Genomic DNA, 15,545 nt, shown 5'->3' with positions numbered 1-15,545 from the left:
TGGAAGGCTTAAGGCTCCACTGGAGAAAAAGAAACAGCATGGCAAGACCAAAGATTAAAGGCCTTTCAACACCAGTTTGACCTACTTTGACTAGAGGCCCAGCTCCAACCCTTTTCAGGCTTGAGACATTTATTATAATAGAGGCTTCAAGAGTACATTGATTAAGATGGATCTTTACAAGAAACTACAACCAAATGATTTGAGGGTTTTTTGTTTTTTGTTGGGGGTGGGGGGGCGTTGCAAAAATCAAGTGAAGATGTAGATTTGTAGTGGCTGTAGCTCAGGAGTTAGAGGTCATCTACTAATCAGAAGGTTTGTGGTAAAATCCCTGCTATGACAGTCTGCATGCCTAAGGATCCTTTGACAAGGTACAGAAGCGTAAGCTGGTCTCCGATGCATTCACTGGAGTGTGAATGTTGGATACTTAGGTGTAGAAAAATGCGCTTGTGTGAATGGGTGAATTAGGCATGTTGTATAAAGCGCTTTGAGTACTTAAGTAGAGTAGTAATATTCCCTTTTATTTGTTTTGACTCTTTTATTTACAGTAAGTTATAAGTGTGATATACCTTCTATACTAGGGGAGTATTTTTTATACAACCAACTTAAGCCATAAGTTGCACCTTACTAAAACCGCTGAATGAAGCTCAATATTAAAGTTTCGGCAACGCAAGCTGTATGGGATTTCTATGGGAAATAATTAAAAATAGCATGATATTTAAAAATAAAAGCCTTTCCCTGCCTCAGCTATGAGCAGCAGATGGTGCTGATATACAGCTGAAGTTCAGACACTCCAGGCCAGTGCAGAGTCTTTCAGGTCAAAGCCCAACCTGGTGTCGGATAGCATCTCTAATCTCTCTAACGTGTCTCTCTCACCTTATCTTCTTAAATTTGAGAGATGAGATGAGATCAAGATGCTCACCACATGTCAAACCACTTATGTTGATAGAATTGTCATGTAAATGTAAAACATAAAACATTAGTCAGCTGGTTATGAAATCAGTATGTGCTGTGAGAGGACTGCTGATCAGTTTCCATGGTAACCATTAGACTCACTGCCCTCATTTGGATAGAAAAGAAAACGCCAACGCTGCAGCAGCATCATTTTGCACGTCCTCTACTGTGAAAATAACAAATAACATAATCCTTCAATGTTCCTGCATTTGCATTGCAGATGTGTTCTCCCCCTTGCCCGGTTGTACCACTCTAATAGAGCCTTGGGTGACATTGCATTCATGCCCCTATAAATTGCTTGAAAATAAAAGACAAATTGTGTGGAAGGAACTGGCTGGGATGCTGAAAATGTGAGTAATATAAGAGTGCAGTGCGTGGTGTAGCCCCATAGTTCTCGTGGTAAAGATAGATGTGGTCTATACGGTTCTGTGTTGACTACCACAAGGTGAATGAGGGTCACAGTTTGACACTTATCCCATGCCCCAGGCACGGCTTGTTTTTTCATGACACTGGATTTAACCAAGCGCTACTAGCAGATTCCCTTGTCCCTAGAGTCTACAGAGAAAGCGACTTTCTCCACTGCATACGGTTTGTACCAATTCGTCATACTTCTATTTGGCTTGTTTGGAGCCCAAGCCACTTTCCAGTTCCTCATGGACCTGGTACTGTGTCCGCATGCTGCATATGCTGCCACCTACTTGGATGGCGTTATCATCCATAGTGACACCTGGGTGGAGTATATGTGGTGGCTGGCTATTACCGGCGGTATATGCCAAACTTTTCACCTGTAAGGGTGCCCCAGTTCTGGCCCAGTGGGCAGAGCTGCACCAGACAGCCTTCCTGCTGGTTTAGAAGGCTCTCTGTGGGGAATCTCCTAATTTTTCCCTGGCTGGGGCCATTTTGTCCCACCAGGTAAAGGGGAAGGGACAGTGTGCTCCAATTACAGGGGGATCAGTGTGCTAAGTGTGCCAAGGCGCTGGAAAAAAAAAGAGTTCATCTGTTAGTCAAACGTCAGATAGAGGGCGAACAATGCATCTGTTTTTTGCAGGTGATGGGATCCTGGATTATCAACAAAGCGTAGAAGAATGCGAAGTGGTGGGAATAAGAATCATCACCTCCAAGTCTGATGGCATAGTCCTTAGCCTAGATTAACAAGGTCCATGTCAGGTGTTGAGGAACCAGGACACACTGATGAGAAGTAGGCAAAACAAGGAGGCAAAAGTGGGCAAGAGATGAGAGATGAGAACAGGGCACTGTTGGAATTCTACTACACAAGTAACCCCAGCAGAAAGGATTACATGAAGAGGATAGACAGGTGGCTCCAGCAACATCTGAGATTTCTGTCCAGAAGAGCACAGTCCTTGAAACTGCAAAGATAATATGCAGGACGCTCAAGCTCCCAGACCTCTAGTAGAGAAACCGAGGTTAAAGGATAAAGAAAAAAGATTTATGGCCTGCATCTCTTACGCAGTCGTTTCTATGCAGATGGAGACCTGTTCAAATAAAGCCTTGGCCGTTTAAAGTAGAACGGATTATTTCATTCCAAATGCATTTGGAATACAAAACTGAAAAATAACATACATTTATCTGTCCAGATGACTGTGGCATCTATGCAGGCACACTCATGGAGTGTGCGACTGTAGTTTATGCACATTCAGCTGAAACATTTTAGGGACTCTGTTGATTAATGCGTTTCTCTTTACTCCATCTGGTGTTTTTCATATTGTGTGTCCTGATGGGCCTCCAAGACCTCTCACCTCCAAGTGGTGTTGTGTAATAAGTGAGGACAAGAGTTCTGCTGTGTCTTGTCATTTTAATCTCCTGTTTCGTTGGTATTTCCTGTCAGAGCAAAACGAAAATGGATCTCCTTTGTATTCCTGACCTGGAGCGTCTTAAGCAGTATTTTTAAACAATTGTTTTTAGTTGTAAAGTTTCAGTATAGATCATTTCCAACTTCTGAACTCTGGGCTATTATTCACTCTCAGAGTTCTAGTTAAGCTCACAGTGGGTATTCTTGTAAACTTTCCCTTTCACTCTTACTGCTATCCTTCTGTTACAAATCTCGGGTTGTACATGATTTAATTATCGATAAACATATTGATTTATTCTGTCTTGCAGCAGGATGATTATGCTAGTTTAAATGAATCAAAACCTAAGTCTACTAACTGTCTGAATGCCAGTACACGTAACCAATGTCATAAGTTTTGTTGCAGTGGTGGTGAAGATATTTGCTATTAAGTGAAAATTGTATTTTAGATAGTATTTTGAATAGTATCTTATTTATTTTGTATGTGTGGTGTACCTTTACTGAGCAAAGTGCACTTCTGTTAGCTGTAGCTGTTTTCTCTGTTTTCTTATTCTTAAGCTTCAGTTTTCACCATCTGGCTTGTTTCTGCAGTTGCATATTAGTCCGTGTTGTTAATTCACCTGTTTGTTTAAGAGCAGCATGTTGAAAGCTAAAGAGATGGCATTATTATCAGAGAGTCTGCATACGGATCAGTATTTAAGGTCTGACTCTCATCATCCACTGAAGTGGGGTTTTTTCATGCCTTCAATGTCTTCTCAAAGCCCTCACAGTATGGAAACTGTAATAGGTCAGCCTTCCAAAGGTCCGTTTATCATAGAGATCTATGCAATGATGTTGACGGCTCCTTAAAATGGTAAATAGAACTAGAGAAGCACAGACTGTTACAGAGTCTGACTCGAAACTGGTCCAGATACTTGGTCTGATCCGTACTGACTCCCCTCTTCACACCTCGCTTCTGAAACCTTCCTGTTTCTATGACAACGGGGACCCAGTTAGCTTCACACTGAAAACAAAAGCCAACAGACCTCTTTTAATTTATCCTTCCACTTTGTTGGACCCTTCCATGATTGGGCACATCCTGCTGCTTCCTGATAAAAACAGGGCTTTTAATGTGGTTTTGTAGTTTTCTTGGTTTAGACCTTTTCAACAGCAATCAGTAGATTTTCACTGGGCACTAAGTCTCTGGGCTTTTATGACACCTTTAGGACTTGAGTCCAAAGATGGATTATGAGAAACAAGGCTAAGGTTGCATATCGGAGAAACACTCACAGACTAGAAGAATGTATTATAAAGCTTCTTTTTTTATATTTATGCAGTATTTATTTTTGGCAGTAGTTTTCTGTGTCTTCAGGTCAGTCTGCCTTTTTTGGTCGTTTTCTTTGTTGTTGTTGTGGTTTTATATCTGTCTTTAGTTGCTTTGTAGTTTGTGTGTGGGGAGTTTGGTGAGAATTTCTTTCTTGGCCAGATCTTTCTTGTGAATGAGCAGTAAGGAAAGAGAAAAACAGACAGTGTTTATTTAATTTTGGGTTTAGAGGCTGGCGAGCTGAAATGACTGAAATGCAGCTCAGCCGTCACCATGGTAATAGCTGAGTCAATGCCAAGGATTCCAGTAAACACCGAATCTAACAGAAATAAAAGCGAAAGCTCGCCACTTACAGGGAATTCCCGGGGAAATCCCGCACACTGAAATTTCAAAAAGCCTGTGATAATAAATAAAGACATAAATATCTTTATTGAAAGCAAGCAAAAAGAAACTGTACACATATTTACATATCATCTCTAATAACTCTGCAGATAATTCCACATCACACCAAGTGTGCAGCAGTACCACGGCGAGAGTTCGGAGGAGACTGAAGACTTTCTGGAAGAGTTCAGCCATATGGTGTCAGCCAGAAAGTCTCCGTTAACAAGTTGAGCAACATCTTTGCTTTCCACAAATCTTTAAGCTGAGTAGCTCTCACTGAGAGGAATGTTCACAGTCACTGAAAAGTCACTAACTCAGCTGACCCTGATAAGAGAATAAAATGCTGCTGAAAGCTGACAGTGAACATTATTGCATATAAGATTATTGAGCCATAGGTAGTGTTTATTTTTCAAGCTGGACTCTTGTAGTCACATGTTGATTAGTGCCATGGATGTTGGTAACTTGCTGGGAGAACAGCCACATTTTAAAATTTGGCAGCCATGAACTTGGGAGAGGTTTCTGGGTAGTTTTGTCACATGTTGGACAAAATTAGCTTCATGTGTGAACAGATAGCAAGCCACATGTTGAAATATTTAAACTGTATATCAGGAGGTAGAATTCCCATGTCACAATAACCAAGGATAAGATGTGACAGGATACGACAGGATAGGATAGGGTTTGATATTATCACATGCCGTGATACACGCCTGCTTTTGGCAAATGGAAGATAACTGTATGGCAATTCCTGTTGGGATATGAGGTTGTATTGGGAGGCTTATACCATGTTGGGATTGTGAGAAGTGGTAGTTAAACGTTAAGAGGTAGTAGTCACATTTTAGGAAATGCTAGCTATAGGTCAAGATGGGGTAACCACATAATTGGAGATGGTTAGCACACAACGCCTTATTAGAAGTGGTGGCCACACATCAGCATGTCTAATTCACATGTTACATAACCACATGTCACAAAGCAGTAGCCATACAATGGGATGTGATTGGGCCATGAACTGTAAAACGCATCTGCAGAGTTGGCAGTTACATGTGACGTGTAGCCATGTGATGGAACGTGTTAACCACACGGAAAGACAATATAGCCACATGTTCCTGGATACTGAAAATCATTATGTCATTTGTTAGCCGCTTATTGCTGGGACAACATGGTCACACCTATGAATATCAAAGCCGTGTGTTTAAAAGCACAAAGCACGTGTTGAAATAAAAGTCATCGGTCATACTGAGAGATTGTCCTGCAGCAGCCACATGCACATGGTAGTCACATTTTTAAAAAAATCTGACAGCCATAGATTCAGATGTGTTGACGCTACACACTTGGTAGCTGCATGAACCAGGGGCCTTTTAGGCCAGGGTTGGCCTCAGGCTGAAGGTGGAGCAGACTGGGGCAGTTGATAAAAGCCTTTCTTCCTGGATCTCCTCACGTAGTCGAGGAACAGAGCGGAAGCTGCTAGAACAGTGGCGATGCAGACAGCTGGGATGATGATGACGCTGAAACTGGGTGGAAGCTTGGTACTTCTCTCTGCACAAGAAAATAGGGCAGTTTTGTGAAACTGTTTACAGAACTGCTGTGGGTAACATATGTTCAAATCAAACTTGAGCATTTTAACTTAAAGGGAATAATAAAATTCAAACTAATTTTACTGACCTCTGACACTGATGCTGAAGATTTTGACTTGGTACCCAAGGTCATTGGTCACGTTGACCTGGTATAACCCCGAGTCTTTGGCTGTGAGATTGACCAGTAGGAAAGTTCCATTAGTAGAATAGAGCTCTGTGCCATTGGTCATTTTCTTGAGCATCACAGCTGACGGTGGGAAACTGATGGTTTGGCAGCAGACAGTGACATTTTGCCCCTCCTGGACCACTGTAGACGGCAGGATGTGGACTGTGGTGTTCCTCGGAGGAGCTGGATAAGAAAACAGATTAAAATTAGATCTTCCTTTTTGTTGTTGTCGTTGTTGTTGTTGTTGTTGTACAACTACTTTTGCAGGAAATGTGAAAAGACCCAACTGAGAAACTTGTCATTTTGGGGAGTTTAGCTTTGTTCTAACTAATATATTGTGTTCATACAATATATATTACAGTTTACAAATTACTAATAACATCGCTGTACTGATTGTACTTTTTGATTTTGTGGTTTGTAACTAACTGTAGCAACATCCTTGGTAAGATGCACATCCAGCTATAGCAAGGTACATTTGCATAGTACTTTCCCAGTCTTACTGTCCAATCAAAGCACTTTAGACCACAAGCAACTGATATCCATATACTCATAATGCACTTTATCCTATAAACTCTAAGAATACTATCTACCTCAAATCCCCATGCAACTCAGCATCTATAGCTATAGGTACAGTACTATCTTTAATGTAGTAAAATCATGCTTTGAGCATAAACCACAGTACACTTGGGCTACACTGTGTTGCTGGTTCTTATAGTTTATTCATCTGGTTTACAGTGTATTTTGCTGATTTTACAGTGCATTCTGTAGACGTCGCTGCAAGTTCATTCTCTGTTGATTTTCCAGAAACACTTCAGTCATAGTTTGACCAATTCAATTTTATTTATTTAGCATCAAATCACAACAACAATTTCCTCATATCTGTTTAAACTAACCCCGTCCTCTTTTAACATAAGGACGTGTAACCTGAATCTCAGTGGAAAGAGGGTCATACAGTGAACGTGAAAAGCGTGTGAAAGCAGCTCAGCCGAACCTGCTGACCTTCTGTCACACCTCTAACCAACACATCATCACCTGATAGCGGAGAGCCCTGCCACAGGAAAAACAAACAGTGCCAGTTTGATACTAAACATTCTTTCACGTTTTGCTTCTTTGCGTTTCATCATTTAGTAGGTCATCTACTCCTCACTGTTTCACTTACAGCTCATGGGGCCTTTTCTATAAATATGGTTATTTTTAACCAGTTGGGTTTAGAAGGCCCACGGACATGAATCTATTTTTATGCCTGTCACAACCTGGATCAGCTCTGACGCAAGAGCAGACAGAGAAGTTTTGAATGTTTGGTAAAGAAATGATCAGAATGTCTGCTTTCATAAGATTCACTTTTGCATTATTCAATGTATTTCAACCTCTTTCACTTGATGGCCCTCTTAGGAAAACCACAGCAGCAAAACGCTTTAACTTATACTGAGTTTTCATCCTTGAATGCATGGCGGCACTGAGCCTGGCAGCTAAAGTTCTGAACTAATGACTCCACTGTAATGCCGGAAGTTTATTTCTGTCTCTGGCTTCTGATTACAACTGTCAGAGAAAAAAACAAAAACAAAAAGAAGCCCGTTATAATTATTATTAATGATCTGACCTTTGACAGTGATGGAGTGAGAAGCCACTTCAGATCCATACTTGTTGGATGCTTCACACCGGTAAAGGTCAGAGTGTTCCAGGAGGATGGGGGAGAAGGTGAAGGTCAGTGGTGATGAGGTGGCTGGTTTGATTCTTTGAAGCTCCATCCCGTTTCTGCTCAGCACCAGTGCTGGGGCCGGAGCTCCATCTGAGAGACAGCTAAAGGTCACGTGACGACCCTCCACCAGCTCCTCGTCTGGCCTAATTAACAGTGATGTATTCCTCGGAGGATCTGAAAAAGAATTAGATCAGGAGTTTAATAAAGCTGGATCTGAAAAACATGAGAGCTGCAGAAAAAACATAAAAACAAACACTTACAGTGGACCTGCAGATGGATGCTGGTCCTCTTGGACCTCCACAAGTCTCCGCCTTCTTGCAGTAGGTCTGCTCTGCAGGTCAGCACCTGATGATCCTCGTCAACCCGGTGATGGAGACTAAAAGAGACGTTCTGTAAAACACTGGAGAAACTGAACGACTTTTTCGCCACCGTTTTGTTTCCCAAAAGCCACTGAATCCTCAGCTGATTAGCCCAGAAGACATTAATGACATCACAGCGGAAGACTGCTTCTTCACCCAGCAGGACTGGGCCAGGATTCTCCAGTACGGGATCAAATGGAAACGCTGGAGAGAGAGAGAGAGAGAGAAGTAAGTAGCTAATGATGATTCGGGAGTGTGAAAATACAGAAATTGTGCCAATAAGAATCGGCTTCCAAAGATTTAAACATCAATTGATGGCTAATTATACATAAGAAACATTTTTCATCAAAGTCAACAGACATCAAAAGTAAAGTTTTTTAGGTTTTTCTGATATTTTGGAATTTAAAGCGGTGAATCATAGTTGGGATTCATGATCTGAAATTTTTATATTCAAAACAGCCCCCCACCACAGAACTCTAAGACCACGAGAAAGACCTGCAAAATCTCAGTACTGATTCCAGCAGATTCAAGGACCCTGAATCCTAGCGAGACCCTTTCCTTCAATATATGCACGGCTTTTTAAAGAAACTGTTAAAGAAAATTGGACTGCTAATCTAATACAATTTCAACCAATAAAATATGTTCATCTAAAACCTCCTCATTCACCTCATCGAGAGCTCTTCAGGCCTAACAAAGCACCAAACTTCCTTAATATCCTATAAACTCACAGATCCCATTTAAAACCTTTGAAATGGGATCACTGAAATCTCAAAGCTTTAAAAACTCTTTAAAGAATACTAGATTCCCCTGAAATACCTCAAAAACCTCTTTAAATGAACTTCTGAAACCTAAATGAGTCCTTTTATGATTCTCAAAAACAATTTTGGTTCCACTGAATCGTTTTCAACACCTGCAAAAGCAGGGAACACTGTAAACTCTGAAAATACAACAACCACTGGACTCTAAACTATGGAAGACGAACGAACTGCAACTATGGAAATTTCTTTTCCAGATTTCCGAGATCAAAGTAAGAACTCTGACTTTAAAAACCTAGTAACAAAGTATGAAAATATTTGGAACACACGAGGCATGCAACAAACAACTGCATCTCTAAAATCTTTGTCATTGAAAAGCAAGTTTAACAACTAGAATGTAAAAGTCCGTGAATGGAGAGCCGAGCAACCTTAAGTGACTTGGAAGACTTTCAGCAACTTGATGAGGATGGTTAAGTTATGGTCATTTTCCTGCTTCTTGTCCAGTGCCGTAACGAGGTCATGCACTCTAACAGATATTCCAAGTGTGGATGTAACTGTCAGAAACACTGAGTCCTCGCCTCCTTTCTGTGTGGGAGGATTTTGCATGTTTTCAGTCTTTGTTGAAGTGGTAGGGGGGTAAAGATGAGTGCATGGGCGAGTGTTTGGCTTCTTTCCCCCATGTTGTCATTTCCTGACAGCGTTGGAGTTCATCTTCTTCTGCTCAGATCTGACGGTCAACAAACCTTTTAAAATGAGCCTCTGTTTGTGGCTCTCAGATCACGAGCGTGTTAGTAATTGTTAGTCACTGCAGTTTCTCTTGGAGCTGCTTTTTAGCTCTGATGTGATCCGGTGAAACACAGTTATTTGTTTTATAAAAACACACTGACTTTGGAGAAAAATCTAGAAAGCCTGATCTAGGTTAACTGATCAGTCATGAAAACGGCGATGTTTGTCGGGGCATGGTCTGCTCTTTATCGCCAAACCAGTGAAAGCAGTGGTGTGCAGCTCTACCCCCACACTGATGAGCAGCTCGGCGTCAGGACATCTGTGCAAACATTACTAAGCCTCATGTCTGTTATGAGCAGTTCATCTTTTGATTGCACCTCTGAGATTATTGAATGTCTGACTCCTGTTGTGTGAGACTGCTGGGAATAAAACTGACAAACATCGCATTATCTTGTGTTTTAGAAGTTCTTTCCTGCTTGTGCTGTTCGGCTTTACTTGTAAAGGTTTCGCTTCAAGTTTTTAGTACATAAAACTCTTAAAATATGAGGACATAAGTCAGACACTAAACAGTGTAAAAAAAAACACCCAAAAACAACAACAAATCCTTTTCATTTATCTTTAAATTCCTCTAACTTCCTCTTTTCCTCTCATTGTTAATCTAATAATTAACAATTATTAAAGAGTCTTTATCATATATTTTGCAGTACAATTCCTACTGTCAGTGACCCGGTGTTTATGTTTTTGGACTGTGCAATAGGATATTCTAAATTACATTAGATTCTCTGAGGGGTTTATGTTTAGTTTGCCTGTGCTTTAGTGCTCTTATTAGATCCTCTGGCTTCTGCTTAGTATCTAGATCTTCCTCCCCTCAGCGTCTGATCTCCTCCTGTGGTTAGTTTGTCTCGTCTTCCCAGTCACCATGTCAAGCTTGCGTGTCATGAGTCTGTCAGTGTTCCTGTTTCTTTTTGATAGTCCTTGTCCTCTGTTCGGTTTATCTAGCTTTGCTTCCCCTTTGTCTCGTTATGTCAGATTAGGTCCAACTGTGTCTCCCTCCAGTTGCGGTTCCCTCGTTACCCTCCGTGTACATTTTGTGTGTATTGTTCCTCGTCGGGTTGCCTGTGTGGCAAGCGTCAAGTCAGGTATTTCATGTTTAAGTGTTCCTGGTTGACGTTTTCACGTTCATGTTTCATGCCTTAGGTTCCCAGTTCATCCTGTTTTCAGAGTCATGAATTCAGGTTTTAGTTGCTTTTCCCAGTTGAGGTTTTGTTAGGTTAGTTGTTGTGTCTCATTTGTTTGTTGCTCAGTTTTTCAGCCATCAATAAAGGCTCGCTTTTACGTTAAGCTTAGTTCTGTCTCTGGTGTCTTCATTTGGGTCCACTCCCCACTCGACACCTACTGCAATCTCTAAATGGTTTGAGAGGATTCTTCAAATGAACATGAAAATCTACTTAATAGGTTTAATAGGTGTGATTTGAAACCAAATAAAGTGGCAGTGCGGGGCTATAACTGCTATCAGGTGTGTCAGACTCACAATAGACATGGACTTGAATGTTTCTGCTCCTGTTGACGGTCTCGCACTGAGCTTGACAGCTGTATTCACCCTGATCCTGGAGATCCAGGTCCTGCAGATGGAGCACAGAGAGTCCGTCCTGCGGCCAGGTTGTCTGGAGCACAGTCTGGTTCTGGTCTTTCCTCAACCAGGTGAGGAGGATGGGGGTGTGCAGACAGCCGGAGGCCTTGCAGCTCAGACTCAGAGCTGAACCTCTCGCTGCAGAGACCTGAGGACTCGCCTCGACCTGTAGAGGGTGAGCTGGAGGAACACAGACATCTTACTGATCCTGCATGTTCACACTGAAAGCAGTTATTCTAATCTTGTCTGTGAAGGCTCTTTTACAGGAGAGGCTTTTTTTTACCCTCACACCATTAACTTGAATAGTTTTTCTCTCACTTTAAACATGGATCCAAACTAATCTGCAAAGTGGTTAAACTGGGTCTGGTCCATTGTAGCTTAATCAATAATTATAGCTAAGCCTCCACTTTACTACAGAGGTTCCTTTCTCTGTGGCTGCAGGGCTATGAGATCAAACTCAAGAAATGTTTTGATAAGAAATGTAACACTTCTCATTACTGTTCCTACTACTACACCCTCATGTTGGAGGAACGAGACACTTGACCTGCACCTGAAAAATTACAAATGAAATTGATGACTATATCAATTGTATTGCAAGATAGATATTGTGACATCTATGATGCTTTATGTCTGCAATAATCTGGTGTGACATCTGAGGAAGAACATTCACAGCAGGTTGAAGGATCAGGAAATGGGATTAGAGACGTCCATCACAACACATGATGGTCATTTAGGAGTACCTTCACATGAGGTACTTTCATTAATTTCATTTCATATTAAAATTTGAGAGTTTTTCTGAGATCACCTTGTAAGATACAAACTGGAGGAAAGACTACCTCTGACAGTGATGGAGCTGGAGGCCAGCTGGGATCCGTACAGATTAGAGGCATCACACTGGTAGACGTCAGAGTGTTCGAGCAGGGCGGAAGACAGGTTGAAGATTATCGTGGACGCTCTGTCAACGCTTTGAAGCTCTGTCCCATTCCTGCTCAGCACCAGTCTGGGGAGCGGAGCACCCTCTGAGCTACAGACAAAAGTTACCTGCTGACCCTCCACCACCTCCTCACCCGGAATTACAGAGAGGGAGGTGTTAGTGGGTGGACCTGTTAGGGAGACACAAGGGATACAACTGACTCATTGAAACTAAAGGAAGTGCACATACTAAGAGTGAAACCGGACCATCACTCACTGTGAACCGTGACGTCCACGGTGCTACTGTGGGTTCCTTCCGTGTTTCGCGCATCACACTCGTACCGTCCAGCCTCAGACACTTCCACCGCTGTGAAGTTGAGCTGACCGCCTTGACCGCGTTGCAGAGTTCGGCCATCTGCTGTTCTGAAACTCCAGGTGATGGTCGGCTCAGGATTTCCCTCTGCCAAACAGGTGAGAGTGAGCGGAGAGCCGGCCATAACTTCCTTAGACTCCAACTTCTTCACGACAGGAGCATCTGGAGACAGAGAAGTCGGGTTTATGAGGACACGGACAACAAGACTCAGACGCGAGGACTCAGAACCAAACCCAGACTCACATAAGACATTTATTGGCACTGCGCTTTCTCTGGTCTTCTTGTTATCTGGCAGGTCCTTCAGCTTCAGTGTGACCCTACAGGTGATATTCCTTCCCTGATCCATGTTTTCAGCTGTGAAGTTGTAGTCAGACTGGACTGCCCCGGATTCACCATCTTGCACTGTGGTCTGCAGGATAGTGTTCCCACTGTGCCAAGTGATGTTCACCTCCTCATCAGGATATATGTTAAATGCCTTGCAGGTCAGGGTGGACTTTACCCCCAGTTTGACATTATCCTGGCCTGTGATGACAGGGTCCGACGGGAAGGCTAGAACAGCAGAGGCACAGAGGGCAGGCATTAATTCTTATAACAACAACAGTCTAATAGTAAATAAAAACTGTGCAATTCTACTTGTAGCACCTTAGGTTTGGTTCCAATGTGGGTTTTGTGTCTGGATAATTCATAAGCACACAGTTTTTTTAATGCTAACTTCTCTGCGTGGATGCTGGTGAGGCATGAAGGTAACGCCAGACAGGGGCCCCGACACAGACAGCCAGCTGGTGACTGATTAGGCTGATTCTGGTGTCCATAATGATTCAGCGTGAGGTGGATTACATTGTACTTGCTACAGTGGATTTTTGTTTGCTGTAGTAGAATTAAAGTGATGCACTAGAAAAGCATATTGCTGGGAGAGAATGAAAGCCCCTAAAGTCTTTTGCAGGACTTAAAAGCTAAGATTTGTTCACCTTTTCGCTTGATTTTGGTAACCAAAACGGCTCGGTATAGTGTGGAAAGGATCGCGGTTTGGATTAGAATGGACCCTTTCACAAATCTAACTACGTATCACAAGGTCAAACTTCTTCTTCTTCCTCTGTGATGTGAGCCTTGGGAGGGTCGGAAGTAATCTAATGGATTACCCTGCACTTTGAAAAATTATCCTAAAGTGACAGCAAGTGTTTTAAAATAAAGTAAACATGGTTATGAAAGATGAAGGCGTAGGATATTAGAGGAGGAAACAGTATTTGGTGATGCAAGGGTCTTAGATCTCTGTTTCTCAGCTAAAGGTTTTCATCCACATTTCTGTGATTCCTAATCACACTCTGCACTTCGATCTCATCTTGATCTTAGATTTAAAATCTACTTTATGTGTACAGAGGCAAAATTACAAAAGTGCACTAAACTCGTGTTGTTTTAAATAGAGCAATAATAAAATATATAACATAACGTTTCAAATGTATGCTGCATTTCAGTGGTAACTCACAGTAAACCTGCACCGAGCGTTTCGCTTGTTTCCTGTCTCCATTGCAGCTGACCGTACACAGTATCGCTTCATCATGCTCCATCTTTACACGCTCAAAGGTCAACACAGAACAAGTTTGGTTGGTGCTGATGGACCCGCTCAGAGGCCGGTCCCCCAGAATGGACCAGGAAACACTTGGCGTTGTGGTACAGCCCTGAAACAAGCAGACCAGCTGCTGACGCTCACCCAGACCGAACAGAGCGGTTTCAGGAGTTATGTCCACCCGTAGAGCCAAAATGTACTTCGATGACATCAGGAGCACAGCTGTGGACGGAAACAACAAAAATTATACAAAGCAACAACATCGCTGGGCCAGGTTCCAGAAAACAGGTTTAGTGAAAAGTTAGTTTGTTAACCTTGAGTTGAACCTCAGGTAAACTTTGCCTCAAATACAGATGATGTATGAATGAGGCTGATGAATATATAGCGCCAAATCACAATAACAGTTGCCTCAAGGTGCTTTATATTGTAAAGTAAAGATGCTGCAATAATACAAAAAGGGGGGGGGGACTCAATAATTAGACGACCTGTGGGGAGGAAGAGAGGACAAAAGACATTGTAAGAGAGCCAGAGATTTTTAATAACTAATGATTAAATGTAAAATGGTGTATAAACACACTGTGAGTGAAAAAAGGTGACCGAAGAAGAAATATCATGGGAAGCCCCCAGCAAACCTAGACCCATTGCATCATAACTAAGGGAGGATTCAGAATCACCAGAATTCTTAAGACTAATCTTAAAAGTAGAGTGAGGGCCTGTCTCCTGAATCAAAACTGGGAGTTGGTTCCACAGAAGGGGGGCCTGAAAGCTGAAGGCTCTGCCTCCCATTCTACTTTTAATTTACTCTGGGAAACACAAGTAAGCCTGCAGTGTGAGAACAAAGTGCTCTAATGTGGCGATATGGTACTATAAGGTCATTAAGATAAGATGGGCCTGATTATTTAAGACCTTGTACGTGAGGAGCAGGACTTTAAATTTGATTCTGGATTTAACAGGAAGCCAATGAAGGGAAGCCAATACAGGAGAAATATGCTCTCTCTTTCTAGTCCCTGTCAGTGCTCTTGTTGCAGCATTTTGGATCAACTGAAAGCTCTTCAGGGAGTTTTAAAACATTCCGATAATAAGGAATTACAGTAGTTCCAGCTAAAAGTAATAAATTCACAAACTAGTTTTTCAGCATCACTCACAGACAGGATGTTTCTAATTTTAGAGATGTTGTGCAAATGGAAGAAAGCAGTCCTACATATTTGATTAATATGTGCATTGAAGGACATGTCCTGGTCAAAAATGACAGATAGAGCTGGGTGTCATCTGCATAGCAGTGAAAATGTTATTGCTATGCTCTCTAATGATACTGCCTAAAGGAAGCATGTATAACAAAACTGGTCCT

At 42.0% G+C, this 15,545-nt stretch overlaps 1 protein-coding gene across 1 annotated transcript in view; it reads right to left on the bottom strand.

The window, feature by feature from the left end:
* Positions 1–4,471: 4,471 nt before the first annotated feature.
* The window catches only part of vcam1b (vascular cell adhesion molecule 1b), a 14,227-nt gene continuing 3,153 nt past the window's right edge, over positions 4,472–15,545 (bottom strand). The window contains exons 2-10 of the mRNA XM_005734262.2: positions 14,117–14,419; positions 12,877–13,182; positions 12,538–12,795; positions 12,185–12,451; positions 11,250–11,528; positions 8,139–8,441; positions 7,780–8,052; positions 6,102–6,362; positions 4,472–5,975 (exon numbers count right to left, since the gene is read on the bottom strand). Coding sequence (XP_005734319.1) covers positions 5,815–5,975; positions 6,102–6,362; positions 7,780–8,052; positions 8,139–8,441; positions 11,250–11,528; positions 12,185–12,451; positions 12,538–12,795; positions 12,877–13,182; positions 14,117–14,419 — 2,411 coding nt within the window. The 3' untranslated portion in view covers positions 4,472–5,814. The remainder of the gene's footprint in view (positions 5,976–6,101; positions 6,363–7,779; positions 8,053–8,138; positions 8,442–11,249; positions 11,529–12,184; positions 12,452–12,537; positions 12,796–12,876; positions 13,183–14,116; positions 14,420–15,545) is intronic.

Source organism: Pundamilia nyererei, unplaced genomic scaffold (genome assembly GCF_000239375.1).
Source record: "Pundamilia nyererei isolate P.nyererei 1_Seehausen unplaced genomic scaffold, PunNye1.0 scaffold00057, whole genome shotgun sequence".
NCBI lineage: Eukaryota > Metazoa > Chordata > Actinopteri > Cichliformes > Cichlidae > Pundamilia > Pundamilia nyererei.
The sequence above is the reverse complement of the archived record's forward strand: the minus strand, read 5'-3'. Positions and strand labels throughout refer to the sequence as shown.